The sequence below is a fragment of the Capricornis sumatraensis genome, chromosome 2 (genome assembly GCF_032405125.1).
Source record: "Capricornis sumatraensis isolate serow.1 chromosome 2, serow.2, whole genome shotgun sequence".
Lineage (NCBI taxonomy): Eukaryota > Metazoa > Chordata > Mammalia > Artiodactyla > Bovidae > Capricornis > Capricornis sumatraensis.
Window position 1 is genome coordinate 30547361 of NC_091070.1, and position 23770 is coordinate 30571130.

Below are 23770 nucleotides of genomic sequence, written 5' to 3' on the forward strand. Positions count from 1 at the left end.
CCATCGCGGGCAGAACGGGGGCGGGCTCCCCGCGGGGGGGTTCGGGGCGCGCCTTGCGGCTCCTCCCTCCTGCCTGCTCTCTGGGCGGGTCGGGGCCGCTGGGCGGGCGGCGGAGCGGAGGCGCGATTGCAGCCAGGCGGCCTAGGCGCAGTCTAGGCGGGGGTCAGTCTATCTTCCTCCCGCGGAGCAGGGCGCGATGAGCTGGGAGCTGCTGCTCTGGTTGCTGGCGCTGTGCGCGCTGCTAGCGCTCGTGGTGCAGCTGCTGCGCTTCCTACGGGCAGACGCGGACCTCACCCTGCTGTGGGCCGAGTGGCAGGGGCGACGCCCAGGTGAGGACCTGCTGCCGCCTCTCTGCACTGGGAGCCCGGGTTCCGTGCGATCGGATTTCCGCTGCTCCTGCGTCCCTCCGGGTGGCGTGGAGCTTCCCAGGCGGCGAGGCTGCGCCTTTCTCAAGGGCTCTGGTTCGGGGTGGAAGGGGCCGGCGCCTTTTGTCTTCTGTCCTGGTCCCTACGGACTTGCCTTTTACTTGCTGAAGTAAAAGAACCTTGTAATGGGCCGGGGGCCTTCAGGTCTCTTGAGTTCTCCGCCTGGCTCCTAGGGATTCTGAAGCCGCGTGGGAGGACAGTACTTGGAGAAACAGTGCGCTTGTAAAGGAGTGTCCTTTGAGGCTACTTCCTGAAGTTGTTTATCTGCCATCTCTCACTCTACTCGAGAGTAGTGAAATGGAATTTGAGATAATACAGTCACCCACAAAGCTGCCTACCCATTGGGATAAAAGTAAAGAACTGGAGTGGGTGATTTGCCTGAAGGAAGGCCGTTATTGGCATACTAAAAGACATTCTACTTTTCTTTTATCTATGCCCAGCTTAATATTTGATGGTCGTTTACTAAACGCATTCTATGTGCTAAGCAGTGCACCAGGCCCTTTTCATTTGTGACTGTTCACCTTTACCCTGACTCTTATAAAGTAGGCATTATTAATCTTATTTTCATAATGCTCAGAGAAGTTCAGTGGGCTGTCCAGAGCTAGGCTTTGGGTCTACAAGGGCCGGCGGGAAGTGGGATTTCCCTGGACCTAGTTTCCCCACATAAAAATATCTAAATCATGTGAGAAGGTTTGCTTGGAAGTGATTAAGTGAAAAAGTGAAAGTGTTAGTTGCTCAGTACAATTCAGTTCAGTTCAGTCACTCAGTCGTGTCCACTCTTTGTGACCCCATGTACTACAGCACGCCAGGCCTCCCTGTCCATCACCAACTCCCAGAGATCACTCAGACTCACGTTCATCGAGTCAGTGATGCCATCCAGCCATCTCATCCTCTGTCGTCCCCTTCTCCTCCTGCCCCCAATCCCTCCCAGCATCAAAGTCTTTTCCAATGAGTCAACCCTTCGCATGAGGTGGCCAAAGTACTGGAGTTTCAGCTTTAGCATCATTCCTTCCAAAGAAATCCCAGGGCTGATCTCCTTCAGAATGGACTGGTTGGATCTCCTTGCAGTCCAAGGGACTCTCAAGAGTCTTCTCCAGCACCACAGTTCAAAAGCATCAATTCTTCGGCGCTCAGACTTCTTCACAGTCCAACTCTCACATCCATACATGACCACAGGAAAAACCATAGCCTTGACTAGATGGACCTTAGTCGGCAAAGTAATGTCTCTGCTTTTTAATATGCTATCTAGGTTGGTCATAACTTTTCTTCCAAGGAGTAAGCGGCTTTTAATTTCATGCCTGCAATCACCATCTGCAGTGATTTTGGAGCCCCCCCCCCAAAATAAAGTCTGACACTGTTTCTACTGTTTCCCCATCTATTTCCCATGAAGTGATGGGACTGGATGCCATGATCTTAGTTTTCTGAATGTTGAGCTTTAAGACAACTTTCTCACTCTCCTCTTTCACTTTCATCAAGAGGCTTTTTAGTTCCTCTTCACTTTCTGCCATAAAGGTGGTGTCACCTGCATATCTGAGGTTATTGATATTTCTTCCAACAATCTTGATTCCAGTTGTGTTTCTTCCAGTCCAGCCTTTCTCATGATGTACTCTGCATAGAAGTTAAATAAGCAGGGTGACAATATACAGCCTTGATGTACTCCTCTTCCTATTTGAAACCAGCCTGTTGTTCCATGTCCAGTTCTAACTGTTGCTTCCTGACCTCCATACAGATTTCTCAAGAGGCAGGTCAGGTGGTCTGGTATTCCCATCTCTTTCAGAATTGTCCACAGTTGATTGTGATCCACACAGTCAAAGACTTTGGCATAGTTAATAAAACAGAAATAGATGTTTTTCTGGAACTCTCTTGCTTTTTCCGTGATCCAGCGGATGTTGGCAATTTGATCTCTGGTTCCTCTGCCTTTTCTAAAACCAGCTTGAACATCAGAAAGTTCACAGTTCACGTATTGCTGAAGCCTGGCTTGGAGAATTTTGAGCATTACTTTACTAGCATGTGAGATGAGTGCAATTGTGCGGTAGTTTGAGCATTCTTTGGCATTGCCTTTCTTTGGGATTGGAATGAAAACTTATCTTTTCCAGTCCTGTGGCCACTGCTGAGTTTTCCAAATTTGCTGGCATATTGCGTGCAGCACTTTCACAGCATCATCTTTCAGGATTTGAAACAGCTCAATTGGAATTCCATCACCTCCACTAGCTTTGTTCGTAGTGATGCCTTCCAAGGCCCACTTGACTTCACATTCCACGATGTCTGGCTCTAGATGAGTGATCACACCATCGTGATTATCTGGGTCGTGAAGATCTTTTTTGTACAGTTCTTCTGTGTATTCTTGCCACCTCTTCTTAATATCTTCTGCTTCTGTTAGGTCCATACCATTTCTGTCCTTTATCGAGCCCATCTTTGCATGAAAATTTCCCTTGTTATCTCTAATTTTCTTGAGGAGATCTCTAGTCTTTCCCATTCTGTTGTTTTCCTCTATTTGTTTGCACTGATCGCTGAAGAAGGCTTTCTTATCTCTTCTTGCTATTCTTTGGAACTCTGCATTTAGATGCTTACATATTTCCTTTTCTCCTTTGTTTTTCACCTCTCTTCTTTTCACAGCTATTTGTAAGGCCTCCCCAGACAGCCATTTTGCTTTTTTGCATTCCTTCCAACTCTTGGGGACTCATGGACTATAGCCCGTCAGGCTCCTCTGCCCATGGAATTCTCCAGGCAAGAATCCTGGAGTGGGTTGCCCTTCCCCTCTCCAGAGTTATCTTCCCAGCCCAGGGATCAAACTCCTGAGCCTCACTGCAGGCAGATTCTTTACTGTCTGAGCCACCAGAGAAGCCCTGGAAGTAATACCTATAAAAATGGAGCCAGAGAGGGAAGGGGAGCCCTATCACTTACATGGGGGTGAAAATTGGTTCTTGGGGACTGAAAAAAATCTTAGATGGTACAAGGTTTTATGCCCCTCCTAAGCTCAACCCTAACTGACAAAGTATTATTGGTTAGTATTTCATTTTTCTTGTTTCTTTTCTTGGAGGAGGGTGTAGCACTTACATTGAGTTCATGGAAAATATGTAAAACATGTGCAAGCTCAGGGTTACAAAACTATGGCAAATAGATGGCTGTGATTGGCAGACTTTCTCTTGGTCATTGGCCCATCTCAGCAGATGGAATGCATGTACCTATTGGCTGCTTGTCGACTTTAGTGTTTGATCCTATTTGTGCTTAGTGTTAACTTGGACTTTGAGATTACATAAAAATACTTTATATTTTACTGTTCTACAAAAGTTACTCAACTGATAATGTCAAGTGCTAAAGAGAAAAAACTTTGACAATATCTAGCAGCTAGTTAAATGAACAGTTATTTTCACATATCAAGCAGAAGTTAAGGTGACTAAAGATAACTTTTAAGAAATTCATTTGGTGTCTTCAGTGTTTTACTTTTTGCTGCAAAAATACCAGTTTCAAAGGATTTTTAAACATTTAATTACTTTGCTATTATTATCGTGTAGTTATATAATTTGCTGATTTACAAATGTAATGTGATACATTGCAATTTATGTAAATACATGTTATTCAGCAAAATAACTTTTGTAAATTTATAGTTGTAAAGTTAAATGTTAATAGCTTTTAAATTTAACTTTTAACTTTTCAATTTCACCATGCTTAAACCTGCACTTATTGAAGAATAAACTTTATAGAACTCCTTTTATGTCTACACCATAGATACATACATGTAAGGACTTCCCAGGTGGCACTAGTGGTAAAGAACCTGCCTGCCAATGCAAGAGACACAAGAGACGCAAGTTCTATCCCTGGATGGGCAAGATCCCTTGGAGGATGGTATGGCAACCCACTCCAATATTCTTGCCTGGAGGATCCCATGGACAAAGGAGCCTGGCAGGCTATGGTCCATAGGATCACAAAGAGCTGGACATGACTGAAGCAACTTGGCATGCAGATATATGAAGATACATAAACATATATTTGTGAAATTAAAATGTTATAGGGATGTTATTAGGAAAAATGACTAAAAAGACTTCTAGGGGCTCTGGGAGGGGAGGATTAGGGGGTGAGAGAGTTGGAAGGGAGGGGAGGGCGATAATGTAATAGAGTTAAAGGAACATGAAGATAGATTCAAGTTCTGAAAACAGGTCAGATTGGAAAGATGCGCAGACTCTATTAAAGTTTTTAAAAAAATTATCCTCTTTTTCATCTTTATGTTGTTGTTGTTCAGTTGTGAAGTTGTGTCCATCTCTCTACAACCCCCTGGACTGCAGCACGCTAGGCTTCCCTGCCTTTTGCTATTTCCCTGAGTTTGCTTAAATTCATGTCCATCGAATAAGTGATGCTCTCCAACCATCTCATCTTCTGTTGCCCCCTTCTCCTCTTGCCCTCAATCTTTCCCAGCATCAGGGTCTTTTTCAATGAATCAGCTCTTCGTGTCAGGTGGCCAAAGCATTGGAACTTCAGCTTCAGCATCAGTCCTTCCAATGAATATTCAGGGTTGATATCCTGTTGGATTGATTGGTTTGACCTCCTTGCAGTCCAAGGGACTCTCAAAATTCTTCTCCAACACCACAGTTCGAAAGCATTAATTCTTCGGCGCTCAGCCTTCTTTATGGTCCAGCTCTCACACCCAAGCATGACTACTGGAAAAACCATAGCTTTGCCTCTATGGACCTCTGTTGGCAAAGTAATGTCTCTACTTTTTAATATGCTGTCTAGGTTGGTCATAGCTTTTCTTCCAAGGAGCAAACATCTTAATTTCATGGCTGCAGTCACTGTCCACAGTAATTTTGGAGCCCAAGAAAATAAAATCTGTTAACTGTTTCCACTTTTTCCCCATCTATTTGCCATGAAGTGTCACTTTAAAAAGTTGACAATATACTCACATAAGGGAAAAATACAAATACAAAATATATGTATTTAAAAATACAAAAAGATACATGGTGACAAGTGACGCTCACTCTCACCCTGTCTCCCAGCTGCCCAGTGTGCTGTTTTGGAAGCAACCACCATTTCCTCCCTTTTATGTATCGGTCTAGAGATCCCTTCTGTGTCTCCAAGCATGTATCTCACATGGTAAAATTTCAGAGTGACCAATTTTAGGTACTGCACATAGATCCAGAAAAATCCATGGCACTAGTCCAGAGTAGGAAAAGTCTCAACAGCAGAATATACGTGAGGAAAACAGCTCTTATTTGAGAGTGGCCTCAATGAGAGTCAACTGTGCAGTGCCAGAAAAGATTAGGCAAGCTTTTGGAGCTGTTTCGTGTCTTATGGAACAAACTGCAAACAAAAGATGTTTTCTGAATTCCTGCTTGTGTTGGCCTCTGTGCTGGGCACTGGGGACACAGCAGTGGCTGAGCCAGCCACTGTCCGGGCCTTCACGGCATGTCCCTTCTGAAAGACAAGGGAAGTGGTTTAGTCAAGTCACCCTACTTGGAGCTGTTTAGACCCCTGGGAATCCTGTATCCTGCTCTGGCCAGCTCCTTTCAATAGAACATTGACCGGTTGGAGCTTGTACAGAGGTGTGAGAAGAAGGGTGAGGAAACCAGATGCCATGTCATCAGAGGGAAAGTAGCAGAAATTGGAGGTGTTTATTTAGCCTTAGAGAAGCAAGAGATGAAAGGACTTAAGGAGGACATAGCAGCTGTCTTCAAACAGATGAGACACTTCATGTGCAAGACAGGCCTGATTTATCCTTCCTGACACCACAAGGCAGAACTGCTGCCAGCTGCTGCTGGTCTGTAGAAGTTAAAGGTATCAGTATAAGAAAATTCCTGAAGCCCTTGAATGATTGTGCTCAGTGCTCAGTCACCTCAGTCATGCCTGACTCTTTGTGACCCTAAGGACTTTAGCCCGCCAGGCTCCTCTGTCCCTGGGATTTTCCAGGCAAGAATACTGGAGTGGCGGTCATACCCTCCTCCAGGGGATCTTCCCAACCCAGGGATAGAACCTGGGTCTCCTGTGTCTTCTGCATCACAGGTGGATTCTTTACCCTGAACCACCCAGGAAACCCATCTTGAATGATTAGACTTACCCCTCCCAAATGAACTGGTGCCTCAGAGGTAACTAGATTACTCATCCTGTGAGGGAATTAAATGGTCAACAGCTTGAGGGGAGCGTTCTTAACCTGGGTTGGGGGTTGAACTCTAAGTTTCCTTTCAACTCTGAGAATCTGCTTTCAGAGGTTCTTTAGGGGAGGCCATGATGTATGCCAGATTTTGTTGAGTTTTTTTTTTTTTGACATTTTATTTATTTATTATTTTTAAAAGTCTTTATTGACTTTGTTGCAATATTGCTTCTTATTTTTTTTGTTTTTGTTTCTTTTTCTGGCCCTGAAGCATGTGGGAACATTGCTTCCTGACCAGGGATCAAATCCACACCCTCTGCACTGGAAGGTGAAGTCTGAACCACTGGACTGCCAGGGAAGTCCCTGTAGAATTGTTAAATAATTGGTGCTAAGTTAAAAAATTTTCTTCTCCAGAGTGGGAGGAAGGGTATCAGAACTGCAGATGTACTAAGGTAAATGTGAGCCTGATAGTTTTCATTGTTGTATTAATATTTGCATATTGGTATAATAGTTAGAATTGGACATGGAAAAACAGACTGGTTCCAAATAGGAAAAGGAGTACGTCAAGGCTGTATATTGTCACCATGCTTATTTAACTTATATGCAGAGTACATCATGAGAAATGCTGGGCTGGAAGAAGCACAAGCTGGAATCAAGATTGCCGGGCGAAATATCAATCACCTCAGATATGCAGATGACACCACCCTTATGGCAGAAAATGAAGAGGAACTAAAAAGCCTCTTGATGAAAGTGAAAGAGGAAACTGAAAAAGTTGGCTTAAAGCTCAACATTCAGAAAACGAAGATCATGGCATCCGGTCCCATCACTTCATGGGAAATCGATGGGGAAACAGTGGAAACAGTGTCAGACTTTATTTTTTTGGGCTCCAAAATCATTGCAGATGGTGACTGCAGCCATGAAATTAAAAGACACTTACTCCTTGGAAGAAAAGTTATGACCAACCTAGATAGCATATTGAAAAGCAGAGACATTACTTTGCCAACAAAGGTCCGTCTAGTCAAGCCTATGGTTTTTCCTGTAGTCATGTATGGATGTGAGAGTTGGACTGTGAAGAAAGCTGAGCACGAAAGAATTGATGCTTTTTAACTGTGGTGTTGGAGAAGACTCTTGAGAGTCCCTTGGACTGCAAGGAGATCCAACCAGTCCATTCTAAAGGAGATCAGTCCTGGGTGTTCTTTGGAAGGACTGATGGTAAAGCTGAAACTCCAATACTTTGGCCACCTCATGCGAAGAGTTGACTCATTGGAAAAGACTCTGATGCTGGGAGGGATTGGGGGCAGGAGGAGAAGGGGATGACAGAGGATAGATGGCTGGATGGCATCACGGACTCGATGGACGTGAGTTTGAGTGAACTCCAGGAGATGGTGATGGGCAGGGAGGCCTGGCGTGCTGCAATTCATGGGGCCGCAAAGAGTCGGACAGGACTGAGATACTGAACTGAACTGATGCAAATGAAGAGGGCTTCCCAGATGGTTCAGTGGGTAAAGAGTCTGCCTGCAGTGTGGTAGACTCAGGTTCAATCCCTGGGTTGGGAAAATTCCGTGAAGGAGGGCATGGCAACTCACTGCAGTATTCTTGCCTGGAGAATCCCATAGACAGAGGAGCCTGGTGGGCTATGGTCCATAGAGTCACAAAGAGTTAGACATGACTGAAGTGACTGAGCACGCATGCATGCATGCACAAATGAAATCTTTCTTACTGCTATGCTAGCTAGTAAATATACAAACAAATTATATTTACCTTGGAGTCTTATATACTGCAGAACTTTGGAACAGTAAGTAGGAGATCAAACAAGTCAATCCTGAAGGAAATCAACTCTGAATATTAACTGGAAAGACTGATGTTGAAGCTCCAATATTTTGGTCACCTGATGAAAAAAGCCAACTCATCGGAAAACACCCTGATGCTGGGAAAGATTGAGGGCAAGAGGAGAAGGGGGTGACAGAGGATGAGATGGTTAGATGGCATCACTGACTCAACGGACATGAGTTTGAGCAAACTCAGTGAGATAGTGAAGGACAGAGACACTTGGTGTGCTGCAGTCCATGGGGTTGCAAAGAGTCAGAGATAACTTAGCTACTAAACAACAATTTCCCCAAAAATCTGCAAGGTTGCTCAGTTGAGCCTTTCCATAAAAGTGCATCAGATTTAGGAGTTCTGTTGGTCTAGTGGTTAGGACTCAGAGCTTTGACTGCTGTGGCCTGGGTTCAATTCCTGGTCAGGGAACTGAAATCTCGCAAGCCAACAAACAAAATACATAGTGCAATAGATGATAGGGAAACGCTGTAGCCCAGACACTGTATTTGGGATGTTTCTGTCCTTTGTTTAGATATTTACATGAAATAGCTTTCCTGATGATATTTTCTTGAATTGCTAAGAGAGTTGGGTCTACAATATTGACCATATTAAAATGTGGCAGCTTAGGCTAGAGGTCAGACATACCTCGACAAATATCCTAGCTCTGCCAGGATTCTTGGATGTTTATTCAACAGTGACTTGTGGAGTCCTTCCTCTAAGCGAGCTTCTGTGCTAGGCACTGAGGACATAGCAATGAATAAAGGAGACAGGGTCCCAGCCTTAAGGAAATGTACAGTCTGGTGGTGTAAATTAATCTCTGTAAACCTCAGTTTCCTTTCTTGTAAAACTGAGATAATTCCTGTTTCATAAAGTTCTTGTGAAGATTTTAATAAGGTAATAAAAAAAGCACATAGGAAGCAATGGAAAAATGTTAAGCCATTGAAGTTAGTAATCCCATTGCCTTTGGCTGGAGAAATTAGAACATTCAATGTTTTGCTGCCCAAATCCATTTGTTAAACAATTTTGCAACAACTAGAGTTGACGTTTTATTAAGCACTGAGTCCCCTGGAGGAGGGTATGGCAACCCATTCCAGTATTCTTATCTTGAGAATCCCACAGACAGACAAGCCTGGTGGGCTACAGTCCATGGATGGCAAAGAGTTGGACATGACTGAAACAACTTAGCTCACACTCCCACACGTGTGTCAGTCACTGTTCTGAGTGCTTTACATGTTTTAACTCATTTCTCTCAACAATTCTATGAAGGAGGTTTTATTATTAATTCAATTTTCCACTTTTGGAAAATGAAGGCATTGAGATCCCACACGGGAGCATTTCATGGCTGTGTGTGACATGGCTGGCACTTGAACCCTGGGAGTTAAAGTACAACACAGCACATACTGACTCACCAACACTTAGACTTTAGAATTGTTTGACTAAAATAGTAAACTGGCTTCCTGATTTTAACTTTTCTGATCCAAAATCATCAATGTGTATCTTAAATAATACCTTGTTTCCTATTTTTGACAAATAACACATTGTAATAAGGTACACAGGAGCATTGCACTGCCCTGACTCGATGGATTCAGGTGGACAGTGGCTATCATGTGCTGAAGTACAAATAAGTTTTTCGCTGAACAATAAACCACTTGTCAGTGCTTTATTTCACATTTTTACAATCTTTTACAAGATGATATCTGGCAAGCAGAGTATAACATTTCATCTCGCTCTCATATGTATTTCATCTTGGGTGAACTACTAGATTCTTCTAAGATGAAGGCTCAGGCATTTGGAAAGCTCTTCTACAAAATGACCTTTAGTTGCTAGGCATCAGATTATGATTGACAAGTGGGGAAAACATGACTTTAAAAATTCAGGGTGATTCTACCATACCATAGAGTAGAACTTGGTATACTCAGATTTATCATCAATACCACCAATGTGAGAAATTAGAATAATAGAATAGAAAACTGGATGGAATCAGAAGTGATCATCTTATTTGAAACCCTCATTTATGAATAAGGAAGGTGAGAAAATGAGTTCAGATACTTTCTATCTACTTACCCTTACTTTTCATGATCAAATATGCAGATAAATAGAGCCTTAGAGTCAGACCATGGAGTTGTAAGGCTTACCTTGAAGTAAAGTCTGGAAAACTGTCAAAGAGTCTAGAATACACAAAATAATACAATTGTAATAAACTGTTACTAATATGATTTCTAACACTAGGTAGAAAGTGTTTCCTTAAGATATTTAATTTAAAAAAATTTTAAACCACTTTATTGAGGTATGATTGTCATATAAGAAATCGTCCATATTTAATGTACACAACTGGATGAGTTTGGGGTAAGTATACACTTGTGAGATCATCACCCCAACAATCAGGGCTGTAAACATAGGATAATTAAATTTTTAAGTTCCACATATTGTATCTTCATATTCGATGATATTGTTTAAAACTATTTTTTTCCTTTGGTCAATCTTTGATTTATGGTTGTAACGCATAGCTTATTTTCTCCCCTCAATCCCCACCCCCTATTCAATAGAATGGGAGCTGACTGATATGGTGGTGTGGGTGACTGGAGCATCAAGTGGGATTGGAGAGGAACTGGCTTACCAGCTGTCCAAACTAGGAGTTTCTCTTGTACTGTCAGCCAGAAGAGTGCATGAGTTGGAAAGGGTGAAAAGAAAGTGCCTTGGTGAGTAAATCTAAAATAGCAGCAGTGCTGCCTAGAACTAAATCAGAGCCCAGAGTCAAAATTTGGGAATTTTAGAGGGAAGAGGGGGATTTTCATGGGCAGTAGACTCTGGTTCCAAATGCTGAATGCTTTGATCCAACTCCTTTCCCTTTTGTCACTTCTTAGTTACCTGGCCTGACCTTTTTCTTCTTTTTCTGCCATCTTTCTACCTTTTTTTTACACTAATTCTTAGCATTAGGGATTGATCGTCAGTTCTCTCAAATGCTGGTTTGGATTTTTAGTGACCACATAAATGTCTTACATTTTTATCTTAGACAAAGAACAATTTGGTTCTTATGAATGACATACATATATGTTACCATAGAAATTAACTTGATATTGTGTTAAAATGCCTGATATTAAAGTCATATGAAATAATATAAGATTTTTGTTGTAAAGGACAAAAAAACAGGAGTGTAATTAAATTTTTTTTCTGGCCACACTGTGCAGCATGTAGGATCTTAGTTCCTTGACCAGGGATTGAACCAGTGCCCCTGCAGTGGAAGTGTGGAGTCTTAACCACTGGACCACCAGGGAAATCCCAGAGTAGAATTAAGTTTGAGAAATGCAAGTTGATATAAAATTTTTCATATATACAGGACAATAGTGTTTTTGTTTATCTGTTTGGGTTTTGGTGTAGTTCACAGTAGAAGCAGTCTCAAGTAATACAGTTATTATTTCTCATAGGAAATTTAATATCTACACTGAAATAATTTTGAATTTTCCAGAAGATCGTTGTTTTTTTTCTTTTTTTTTCTGTCATCTACTTGTCATTCTTTAAAAATCTTTCTTTCACTTTGCTGATGGGACTAATCACCCAGATATGGAGTTAGCATCAGCCACAAGCCCTCTTCACGATATTGCTCTTAAAGGCCTCTTGTGTTTTTCCACTGGGCCACTTCTTTTGACAGTTGCTCCTCTGCTGTTGAGACTTGCACAGGAAGAAATGAACCATAACAGTGTTTCTTAGCTTGAGTAAGATTGTTTTCCTTTTATCTGTCATATCATGGGTACAGACTTTTCTATTGGTTTTAAAAAACAGTTAATATTTCACAATTTACTCCTGTGCCCATAAAGCCTTTTCACCTCTTCTCTACTTACTTGTTTCTCTTACCAAAACACAACTTTGTTGTATTTCAGGGCTAGAGTTCAAGGAAATTCGTTTGAACTGTTGTTTTGATAATAGAAATAGAGAGGCTGTTACAGCCCAACGTGTTTCTTGGTTGGGAATTTCAGGATTGTGTCCTTTTCCTTATTCACCTCCTGGAATCCTTAGCCTCTGAAAGGGATCTTTTCTGTGTTACGTGAGTGGAAGACCCAAATTCTCATTGATTTTCAGCAGAAATTTTTTAAAATTGTGTTTAAAAATCAAGCAATGAACCTATTATATAACAGATGTACAGAAATACCTCTGTACCTCTAAAGGAATTGATCTAAAATGTTTGCTTTTTTTAGTTTGTAGTATAATCTTGATTCCTTCTAGAAGCTGTTCCAATACTGAAGTGGGTAGCCTATCCCTTCTCTAGCAGATCTTCCTGACCCAGGAATCGAACTGGGGTCTCCTGAACTGCAGGCAATCTCTTTACCAACTGAGCTGTCAGGGAAGCCTGGTCTAATGTTAGGTTGTATATATTTAAATAGAAGAAAGGAATTCTGTTTCCTGGGTACCCAGTCAGTTTTTTGTTCGATAAGATCCGCTTCTTGGTCCTTAAAGAGAACCTCATCCACAGGGCTTCACCCAGAAATGAGCTCATTGCTAAGTGTGGTTGTAGGGTGGGTGTTAAATGTAATGTGAATAGCACATGACTTCCATATTAATTTTAAGTGTCTTTATTTAGAGAATGGTAATTTGAAAGAAAAAGATATCCTCATTTTGCCCCTTGACCTGACTAACAGAAGCTCCCATGAGAAGGCTACCAAAGCAGTTCTCCAGGAGTTTGGCAGAGTAAGTAGCGTTTTGAGTGCACGAATCTTGCTCTGAAGTAGCTGCAAAAGAGATTCCCATTTGTGGTGCTAGCATTCAAAGGGCTGCAGGCAAATGGGTTCATGAAGCATCTCACTTCATCTCAAGGGCCCAGCTGGGTCTCTTAATCTCTGAATCGGTGGCTTTATGTATTAATAATTGGAACTTTTCCTACCTTAATAAATTAACTCCTCCATGTAGGACAAAAGAAGCTAAAGATTTACTGTGCCTTTTATTTCTGTTACATTATTTTCCATAAAAAGTAACTTAAGGTGGGAATTTAATTCCATAGGTGTATTTTTGTTTTATCTTTTTCTATTGCTGACCTCTGGAAATGTACTGTCCTGTTCCATTGATTCAAGTTAACAATATAACCAACCATCCCTAGGAATTCCAACAATCCATCTAACGTCATCCCTAAAGTACCCCTTTTCTGATTTTCTTTACTTAGATCGACATTCTGGTCAACAATGGTGGAGTATCCCAGCGTGCTTTGTGTGTGGACACCAGCCTGGATGTCTTCAAGGAGCTAATAGAGCTTAACTACTTAGGGACGGTGTCCTTGACAAAGTGTGTTCTGCCTCACATGATTGAGAGGAAGCAAGGAAAAATTGTTACTGTGAATAGCATTGTGGGAATTATAGCTGCACCCCTTTCTACTGGATACTGTGCCAGCAAACATGCCCTCCGGGTAAGGCTGTCAAAACTCAACTCTGATAGAACTGACCTGAACGTGTGTTTGGAACATTTACTGCAAGAGGTCATTGGAACTAGGTAGTGATGTTTGGAGACAGAGAGACCCAAGAAGATCTTGGGTAGAAGACTTACCCAGAAGATGCTAAAAAGGCTTGAGCCTCACATGCCTCTTCCTAATTCTGCAAACATGCAATGAGTACCTATACTGTGTCATACACTGCAACATATCCTGGGAATATAAAGATGATATGATCCCTGCCCTTACAAACTGTATAGTCTAGTTGACATGACTTGTCCTTTACCTTGTCCTCATGTCTACCACATCTTCATGGCAAATTTGGGGTCTACCCCTGTTTCTTCTACACACATTTCAGGATTCTACATACATTTACTCGTCCTTCTCATTTCTATGACTTTGTTTCCTTCCCCTTTGTTGTTGGTGTTTATTTTACCTGAATTTCTAAATGTACATGCCTATCAGAAATAGAAACTTTCCACTGGGTGATTAGCCCTGAGCATCAAATCCCTGCTGGGTCTAGCCTCGATTCTGTTTACTCTGACTTCATTAGAAGAAAATCTAATTAAGGCAGAGTCTGCTGCTGCTGCTAAGTCGCTTCAGTCGTGTCCGACTCTGTGCGACCCCATAGACGACAGCCCACCAGGCTCCCCCATCCCTGGGACTCTCAAGGCAAGGACACTGGAGTGGGTTGCCATTGCCTTCTCCAATGCATGAAAGTGAAAAGTGAAAGTGAAGTCGCTCAGTCGTGTCCGACTCTTCGCGACCCCATGGACTGCAGCCTACCAGGCTTCTCCGTCCATGGGATTTTCCAGGCAAGAGTACTGGAGTGGGTTGCCATTGCCTTCTCCGGAGAAAGTTTAATTTGGCCTGTGTAAATATGAGATATGAGTACTAGAAATGAATAAATTTTTAATGTTGGCTTAAGAATGGATGAGAAGAAACTGTAACTATATACACTATGCTGCTGCTAAGTTGCTTCAGTTGTGTCCGACTCTGTGTGACCCCATAGACAGCAGCCCAACAGGCTCCCCCCGTCCCTGGGATTCTCCAGGCAAGTACACTGGAGTGGGTTGCCATTTCCTACTCCAATGCATGAAAGTGAAAAGTGAAAGTGAAGTCGCTCAGTCGTGTCCGACTCTTCGAGACCCCATGGACTGCAGCCTACCAGGCTTCTCCGTCCATGGGATTTTCCAGGCAAGAGTACTGGAGTGGGGGTGCCATTGCCTTCTCTATAACATGGAGCAAATTAAATTGTAAGGCCAATAGGAGGGAAAATGATTAATAGAGACATGATTTATAATTAATGCCGTTGAAGGTCAGTTTATGTAGAATGTTTCACTGTTGGAATAATAAGATGCAATAGCTGAATGGTCATCAGTTTCATGAAAATTTGAAGCTTTGCTTCCATAGGATCCTCTTTCTGCTGTGAAGAGCAGACAATTGCAGAGTGATGAAACGAAATACTGCACTGATGATTTCCTCATATTTGGTAATAGGGTGTCAGTTACTTCCAGCAGGGCAGTTGGGCAACTCTCAGGCAGGCACATGAGGGAAGGTAGCCACCCCATCTGTTTGGTACCCAGTATCCCATAAGATATGCAGGATACTTTCAATCAAACACAGTAGAAGTTGTCTGGCCTGCCTTCCAAGACTGTTTTGTACTGGATTTGATTGTCTGATACCATGTGTCAAGTTGAGATCTAGTTATACCAGTAGCTGAACACTGAAACCAGGAGTCTCTTTTTGAAAGGCACATTTCCTTCCCTGATACTCAGCAAGCTAGAGAGTGAACTTACTTGTTGAAAAGTTCACACACTATACTAGATGTGATTTCAAGCAAGGAGAGGTTTTAGTGTCTGGAGTATTGGCTTTCATGGTGTCCTCTCCCCTCTTCTGCTATAGAGGGGCAGAAGGTTAAAGTTCATTCATTCATTTACAAAGCCTTTTTTCCTGTCCATCTGAGTCAGGTACTGTATTAGTCTCGGACAGCACAAACCCTCAAAGGCCTTGTGTTTGTTAGGCATCAGCATTAAAGGCTGGTAACTGTTTAATCTTATTGGATCATAAATGAATTTACCTATGTTGGCTGCTTAGGCTTTTCAAAGTTAACTCAGTTTATCACAGTGTAGTCTTGGAATATTTCCTGATTTAGGAGAAGAGATGAGGAGAAGTAGATGTTTACTTCCTATATGGTTTAGAAATAGGCAGTATCTTTTAAGTCTAGAGGGTCTAGCTTGTTTTTACAAAAGTCATTGAGTAAGCAATCATATTACATTTTTAACTAGCCATGTACTCTCTTACTACACCGAAAATAAAAATTTTTGTTGAAACTAATAGTCTTCAGATAGTAATTGAAAAAACGGAACTGTTCCTCTATGGTAGTTTCCCTTAAGTATTAATTCCAACTTGCTCCCTGTTGCCCTACCATCTGTACTTTAGGCCACTTTGAGGGATCATCAAAAGAAATCCAGCCTCAATGATGCTCAGTGAACATGCAACCCTTTTGGAGTGGGGAGCTGGTGACTGGGTATCAGGCTCTTCAAGGGTAGTCTCTCACTTATCCGGTGCAAAATCACTGATGGCACAAGCTAAACCACTGCCATTGGGAGGATGAACCACTCATAGCTAGAAAGAATTAATGATGCCTGTTATAGATTGCTTGTGGTCTTATGTTTAAAAATGCCTCATCTTGTGTAATTACATTCCCTGTCCTTTACTCAGGCATTTCAGAACACATTTTGATAAAGTGCTGCTATTGTCCTTCATAAAAAGTTGAAGAAAAGTAATTTCATACTATTAAACATGAGATATGTGTCTGTATTTATTTATTTATTTATTTTTTGTCTATTAGGGATTTTTTAATACCCTCCGAACTGAACTTGCCACCTACCCAGGTATAACAATTTCTAACATTTGCCCGGGACCTGTGCAATCAAATATTGTGAAAAATGCCCTAACTGAAGAAGTCACAAAGGTAAAATTTCTAGTTGGGGAATAATTTGAATGCTTTAGTAGTCATACCCTGGCCTTACATCACTATGCCTCAGGATTTTCATGTTAGAATTCCTTATGAATTATTTACATAACTTAACTCAGCATTAGGAAAGTTGTTAAGGTTAGCTGATAGTGCTTTGGCATCCAGCCTTAGTAACAGCTAAAGAAATTACTAAGATACTGCTTATAAGTGATCCACTATTACGTCAGCTATCAATATTTTAAAAACCCAGTTTTAATCAATTCACAAATCATAGCAATGTTGAAAGTTCTGTGTGGCTGAATTTTAGTAAATTAAATTTTACTGGGATTTTAAAAGGGATTATGGTAAAGGAACTTAGCAAAAAACCCCCTGTTGAGATGTAATAGTTTTAGGTTGGCCTCACCCAGGCCTGTGCTTCCCTCAGCTCATAGATTACATGTAATTAATCTACCAAATGAATAATAAATGTCTCATGAAGAATCCAGTATCACTCCATAATACAAAAAACTCCCTAAAGACCATGAAATTTTCCTTCTTCTCCACTAATATTTCTACTGAGATAAATCTATGTTTCCATGTAAATGTTTACATATACAATTTATATTTTACATTTTCTATGGAGGCACTACAGTAAAATAGAATAAGCACAATGTACAGGAATCAGGGGACCTGGAATATAGAACTGGTTACTACTAAATGGTCTGTGTGAGCACAGATAAAAGTTACTGCCTTTCTGGGCTTATTTATTTGTAAAACAGTAGTAGATTAACTAGAGTAGCAGTTCCAAATTTTTTCAATATCAAGAAACCACTTTTATCTTCTTTCTCTATTTCATCCTCATAGACTCCATGTTTTATAGAACTTCATTTGCTAAATGTATTAATAACTTGTTTAAAATTTTTATTATTAAAATGACATAGAGTTCATTAAGTACTTTCAGTTCAGTTCAGTTCAGTCGCTCAGTCATGTCCGACTCTTTGCGACCGCATGAACCACAGCACGCCAGGCCTCCCTGTCTATCACCAACTCCTGGAGTTCACTCAGACTCATGTCCATTGAGTCAGTGATGCCATCCAGCCATCTATCCTCTGTCGTCCCCTTCTCCTCCTGCCCCCAATCCCTCCCAGCATCAGAGTCTTTTCCAATGAGTCAACTCTTTGCATGAGGTGGCCAAAGTACTGGAGTTTCAGCTTCAACATCATTCCCTCCAAAGAAATCCCAGGGCTGATGGTACAATACTAAGCAAAAGTGAATAACTGTTATCTTTTAGTTAGCCTGCACACTTATCTGGTTAAGTATATGAATTCCATTAGGTTTTCTGAAATATATAGCTTATGTGTGCATGCTTAGTTAGGTCTGACTCTGCGACCCCATGGACTGCAGCTCCCTAGGCTCCTCTGTTCATGTAATTTTCCAGGCAAGATTACTGAAGTGAGTTGCCATTTCCTCCTTCAGGGCATCTTCCGGACCTAGGGATCAAACCCCCATCTCTTGCATCTCTTTCAATGGCAGGCGGGTCCTGTGCCACCTGGGAAGCCCATAAATAGCTTACAGGCACCCCTTAGTGCCTATGGGGACTCCTGAAGGGCATGAGGTCACAGTAAAGAAATCACTCAACTGGATGTCTCCTAAAAGTTCTGTGAGATACCCTAGATAAATACTTATCACTCACGAATTTTTCAAAATTTTCTTAGACTACAGGCAGCACTGCAGACCAGTCCTACAAGATGGCAACCAGTCGTTGTGTGCGGCTGATATTAGTCACCATGGCCAATGATTTGAAGGAAGTTTGGATCGCTGATCAGCCTTTTTTGCTAATGTTCTATTTGTGGCAATATATGCCAACCTTGGCCTGGTGGTTAACCAACAAAGCAGCAAAGAGAAGGATTGAGAACTTCAAGAGTGGTGTGGTAAGTCCAATTTATACATTTCTGAATTCATATCAATCTTGTAGGAAAACATGAAATTTTCCAGTGCTTAAACACTTTTCTTACTGTCTGCCAATCTCATGATATATTAATAAATACAAAAGATATAAAAAGTTTTCCATCCTCAATGCATATCTGTCGGTTCACTGTAAATTACTACTGGTCTTGGAGAAAGTTTTCTACAAGGTAAAAATCAAATCAAAGATTGCCATTTTTTTCTTCTGTGTTGCTGTTTGGCCAGTGTATGTGCCAAAATGCTTTTTCTTCACCATGTCTCCCCACAAACTCCAACCCATCCTACAAGTCTCTACATTTTGTGTCACCTCCTTGGGTTGATACCTGGCCTCCCTCCTATTTCTCCCCAGGACTAGGTGCACATCAGCCCTCTGTCAAAGCACTTCCACATTAGTAAGAGATATAGTTTCACCTGTAGTACTGGTTCCTTTGACTTTGTTCCAGAAGGTCAGTTTGCACATCTGAAATGTGCCTAAGTCCATGTTTAGGAAAACTTGCTGATAGCTTATTCTTTCAGCACTCATTTTTCCAGAAAAGTGAGGAATGTTAAATGAACTGGTGAAAAAAGAAACAAAACCCCAAAAACCCAAATGAAATACTTAAAGAGACTTAAAGGTTATAAAACTTTCAATATGCACCAACATGTTTAGAACTTGAAAAATCACGAAGAGGGCTATTCATTTTATACTAACCAGTTTGTTTTGTGTCAAAACATTTATAAGTGATTTCATACTGTTGGAACTTGGTACTGTGGGTTGCTTCTAAAGGTAGAGCTTCATCAAATATTGCATCAGAGTCTGAAATTTAGAGGACAGTTGATAAAGTGGCATTGTGCCCAGTGATAGATAAGAGTTGAGGGGAAAGGCCACCTTACTAAAGAGGTGACCCAACATTCTGGTTAAAAGCATGGAGCAAGGTGCTGGGCTACCTAGGCTGAAATCCCAGCTCTACTCCATACTCATGCTATGATCCCAGGCAAGTTATTTCTCTATATCTCAATCTCCCCATCTACAATACTTTGGCCACCTGATGTGAAGAACCGACTCATTGGAAAAGACCCTGATGCTGGGAAAGACTGAAGGCAGAAGAAGGGGATGACAGAGGATGAGATGGTTGGATGGCATCACCAACTTGATGGACATGAGTTTGAGCAAGCTCCGGGAATTGGTGATGGACAGGGAAGCCTGGTGTGCTGCAGTCCATAGGGTTGCGAAGAGTCGGACACGACTGAGTGAACTGAACTGAACTGAACTGAACCATCTACAAAATGGAAGATTACTGTTGATAGTAGCACCTAGTCATAGGATTGTTATGGGGATTAAATGAGTTAGTATGTGGAAAGCTCTTAAAACATACCATGGTATGTTACACTCATTAAGTATTAGCTGTTACTGCTTTTGTTTTGATGGCAGGAGGATATTTAGCAAACAGACAGGAAAGATTAAAGAATTAAATAATATGGCAGAGGGAGAATGCATTATAGAAATCATTGTTTCAGAGGGGAAAGAAGGATTAGGGGCTAGAGTTTCAGTCCCATTGTAGTAGTTGTTCATAAGAAGGTTATTTTATTTTGTTTACAGAATACCGACAGAATACCTAATGTAAATCTTGGGCTTCCCTAGTGCCTCAGTAAAGAATCCACCTGCCAAGGCGGGAGATGTAGGTTTGATACCTGGGTCAGGAAGATCCCTTGGAGAAGGAAATGGCAACCCACTCCAGTATTCTTGCCTGGGAAATCCCATAGACAGGGGAGCCTGACGGGCTATACACCATGGAGTAGCAAAAATGTCAGACATGAGTTAGCAACTAAACAACAGCAGTGTAAATATAGTCATTGCCTTACATCTAACATTTGCTAAAAATCATGACTTTTCTACCAACATATTTGAATTATTGCTTGTTACATGGTCTCATTGCTTTATCACTTTATGATAAACTGGGCATCCTTTCAACTCCCCAAATCATTCTGAGATATATCTTATTCTTTACACAAAACCCTGGAAACTTTAAAAAGTTGTTCTTTTTTTTCTTTTTACTTCTCTCCTCATTGCTCTTTCCTCCCTACTTTATTTTGTATTGTGTATATTCATCTCCTTATTGAAATTTGTTTGTAAGTATCTCAGTTAAGAGAATGCCACTATTATTCCCAAACTAAATGTTGCTGTTATTCAGTCACTAAGTTGTGTCTGACTCTACGATCTCATAGATTATAGCACCCCAGGCTCTTCTGTCCTTCCTATCTCCTGGAGTTTGCTCATATCCATGTTCATTGAGTTGGTGGTGCTATCTAACCATCTCATCCTCTGTTGCCCCCTTTTCCTTTTGCTTTCAATATTTACCAGCATCAGGGTCTTTTCCAGAGTCAGCTCTTCTCATCAGGTGGCCAAAGTATTGGAGGTGCAGCCTTAACATCAGTCCTCCCAATTAATATTAAGGGTTGGTTTCCTTTAGGATTGATTGGATTGATCTCCTTGCAGTCCACATGATTCTCAAAAGTCTTTTCCGGCACCACAATTTGAAAGTTTCAGTTCTTTGGTGCTCAACCTTCTTCAGGATCCACCTCTAAAATCCATATATGACTACTGGAAAAACTATGACTTGACTATATGGACCTTTGTTGTCAAAGTGATGTCTCTGCTTTTTAATACATTGTCTAGGTTCGTCATAGCTTTCCTTCCAAGGACCACATCTTTTAATTGCATGACTGCAGTCACCGTCCACAGTGATTTTGGAGCCCAAGAAAAGAATATCTGTCAGTGCTTCCACTTTTCCCCTTCTATTTGCCATGAAGTGATGGGACCAGATCCCATAATCTTAGTTCTTTGAATGCTGAGTTTTAAGCCAGTTTCTTCACTCTTCTCTTTCACTTTTACCAAGAGGCTCTTTAGTTCCTTTTTACTTTCTGCCATTAGAATGGTATCATCCATGTATCAGAAGTTGTTGATATTTCTCCCAGCAATCTTGATTTCGGCTGGTGATTCATCCAGCCCAGCATTTTGCATGATGTACTCTGCTTAGATGTTAAATAAGCAGGGTGACAATATACAGCCATGTCGTTTCCCAATTTGGAACCAGTTGTTCAACATCCAGTTCTAACTGTTTCTTCTTGACCCACATCCAGGTTTCTCAGGAGACAGGTAAGGTGGTCTCTTAAAGAATTTTCTGCAGTTTGCTGTGATCCACACAAAGGCTTTAGGGTAGTCAGTGAAGCATAAATAGATGTTTTTTCTGGAATTCCCTTGCTTTCTCAATGATCCAACAAATGTTGGCAACTTGATCTCTGGTTCCTCTGCCTCTTTGAAACCCAGCTTGTACATCTGGAAGTTCTTGATTTGCATACTGCTGAAGCCTAGCTTGAAGGATTTTGAGCATACCCTTGCTGGCACATGAAATGAGCACAGTTGTACAGTAGTTTGAACATTCTTTGGCATCGCCAAATGAACCAAGATCATTCTGTCATTTTCTTGTGCTTTTCTTCTGCTTGACCACATTCAATTTACCTTGATTCGTGGATCTAACATTCCAGGTTCCTATACAATATTGTCCTTTACAGCATTAGACTTTACTTTCACCACCAGACACATACATCCACAACTGAATGTTTTTTCCGCTTTGGCCCAGCCACTTAATTCTTTATGGAGCTATTAGTAATTGTCCTTTGCTCTTCCCCAGTAGCATACTAGACACCCTGTGACCTTAGGGGGCCCATCTTCTAGTGTTCTATCTTTTTGCCTTTTCATACTGTACATGAGGTTGTCTAGGCACAAATTTGTTTCTGTTCTGTAGGCTAGGAACAGTATGTCTGGACCTTTGTTTTGATGAATTGTTATTAATTTTAGGCATCAAAAACAATAACATCATTGAATTTTGTATTATAATTTGTTTTTGTCTTATTTAGTATAAATTCTTGAGAGTGGTAAATGGGTATCTTCCCAGATGAAATGTCACCTCTTAGAAATTATTGAATTGCCTTGTTTTACTCTTTAAGCAATATACTAAAAGTTCACAAATGATTTTGGAGTTATCTTTCAAGTATTTTAATTCTAAAGACTCTTTGTATTTATTAAAGCAAGCCAGTGTAGGTATGACATGCTGATCAGAAGAGTAATAGTAGAAATTTCAGCATTTATGAAATAGCATACTCAGATGTTAACAAATGACAGGGAAATAATGTTGCTAAGCCCCTTAGAGATATTTTGTGTAGCTTGAGAATTTTGGCTATGATTTTTATTCCTATTTAAGTATTTTCCCAAGGATTTCTAAGGATTCTCAACAGTGAATCATAATGATATAGCTCCTCAAAACAGAAGGAATTAATTGTCAAAAACTGGGGTAGAAGGAACTGATTCATGTTTCTGTTATTCTGTTATAGGATGCAGACTCCTCTTATTTTAGAAGCGTGAAAAAAAAACATGACTGAAGGAGTACTTGCATTTTCAAGCCACTGGAAAGAGAAATGGAAAACATGGAAAACAGCGATCTTCTTATACACTGAAGAATAATTTGTCATTTTATTTCTTAATAGATACAACTTTCCTTTCAATATGTAATAAATAACAAGAATGACAGGAGTCTTGCAATAAATATGTTAATACATATTACATTCCTGGGTAACGTACTCTAGTATATATGCTTAAAATCTAGGTTAGCAGAATGCTAACCAAAGAATTACAGTAATCCATTTACCATAAATGCACGGGCTATTACATAAAGCAGAGTGCTGGAGAGCAGGCAGATACAAATAAGTGTCTGAAAAGGTCCTGCCTCCAAGGTGCTCACACTCTCTTGGAAGAGTTCATAGGTACAAATGACTGGAATTTGACACCATAGGTAGGACTCATAGCAGCCATTATTTTTAAAAACCTGTTATGTGTCATTTGCTGTACTGAGGTGGTTTGTAATTAGTTAATTAACTTATTCCTCATAACAGCACTCTAAGGTAGGTGGTATTATCCACCTTTGTGGATGAAGAAAGAAATGCCCAAAGCAAGTATTTATTACTTTCCCAAGGTCACAGAGCTAGTAATGGGTAAAGCCTGGGTTAAACTCAGCTCAGGAAGATTCCATTGGTGACTTTCTTACTTATTATTGTTAATTTTACTTTAACCT

The 23770-nt window shown here is 40.9% G+C and overlaps 1 protein-coding gene across 2 annotated transcripts; it reads left to right on the forward strand.

The window, feature by feature from the left end:
• The first annotated feature begins 104 nt into the window (after positions 1-104).
• DHRS7 (dehydrogenase/reductase 7) lies at positions 105-23253 on the forward strand. Of its 2 annotated transcripts, XM_068965074.1 has the most exons (7): positions 105-329; positions 10872-11024; positions 12902-13008; positions 13478-13717; positions 16593-16715; positions 18413-18628; positions 23034-23251. In XM_068965074.1, exons 1-7 carry the CDS (start codon positions 197-199, stop codon positions 23079-23081), a joined length of 1020 nt encoding a protein of 339 aa, XP_068821175.1. In that variant the 5' UTR covers positions 105-196; the 3' UTR covers positions 23082-23251. The 2 variants fall into 2 exon arrangements, with proteins under 2 accessions (XP_068821175.1, XP_068821176.1); XM_068965075.1 differs by lacking the exon at positions 13478-13717 and having other exon boundaries at positions 23034-23253.
• The last annotated feature ends 517 nt before the right edge of the window (positions 23254-23770 follow it).

Excerpts from the sequence above, each read along its gene's own strand:
- DHRS7 (XM_068965074.1), top strand. The coding sequence starts at position 197 with ATGAGCTGGGAGCTGCTGCTCTGGTTGCTGGCGCTGTGCGCGCTGCTA. Across the intron at positions 11,025-12,901 it reads GGTGAAAAGAAAGTGCCTTG|AGAATGGTAATTTGAAAGAA; the intron begins GTGAGTAAATCT and ends GTCTTTATTTAG. Across the intron at positions 16,716-18,412 it reads TAACTGAAGAAGTCACAAAG|ACTACAGGCAGCACTGCAGA; the intron begins GTAAAATTTCTA and ends AAATTTTCTTAG.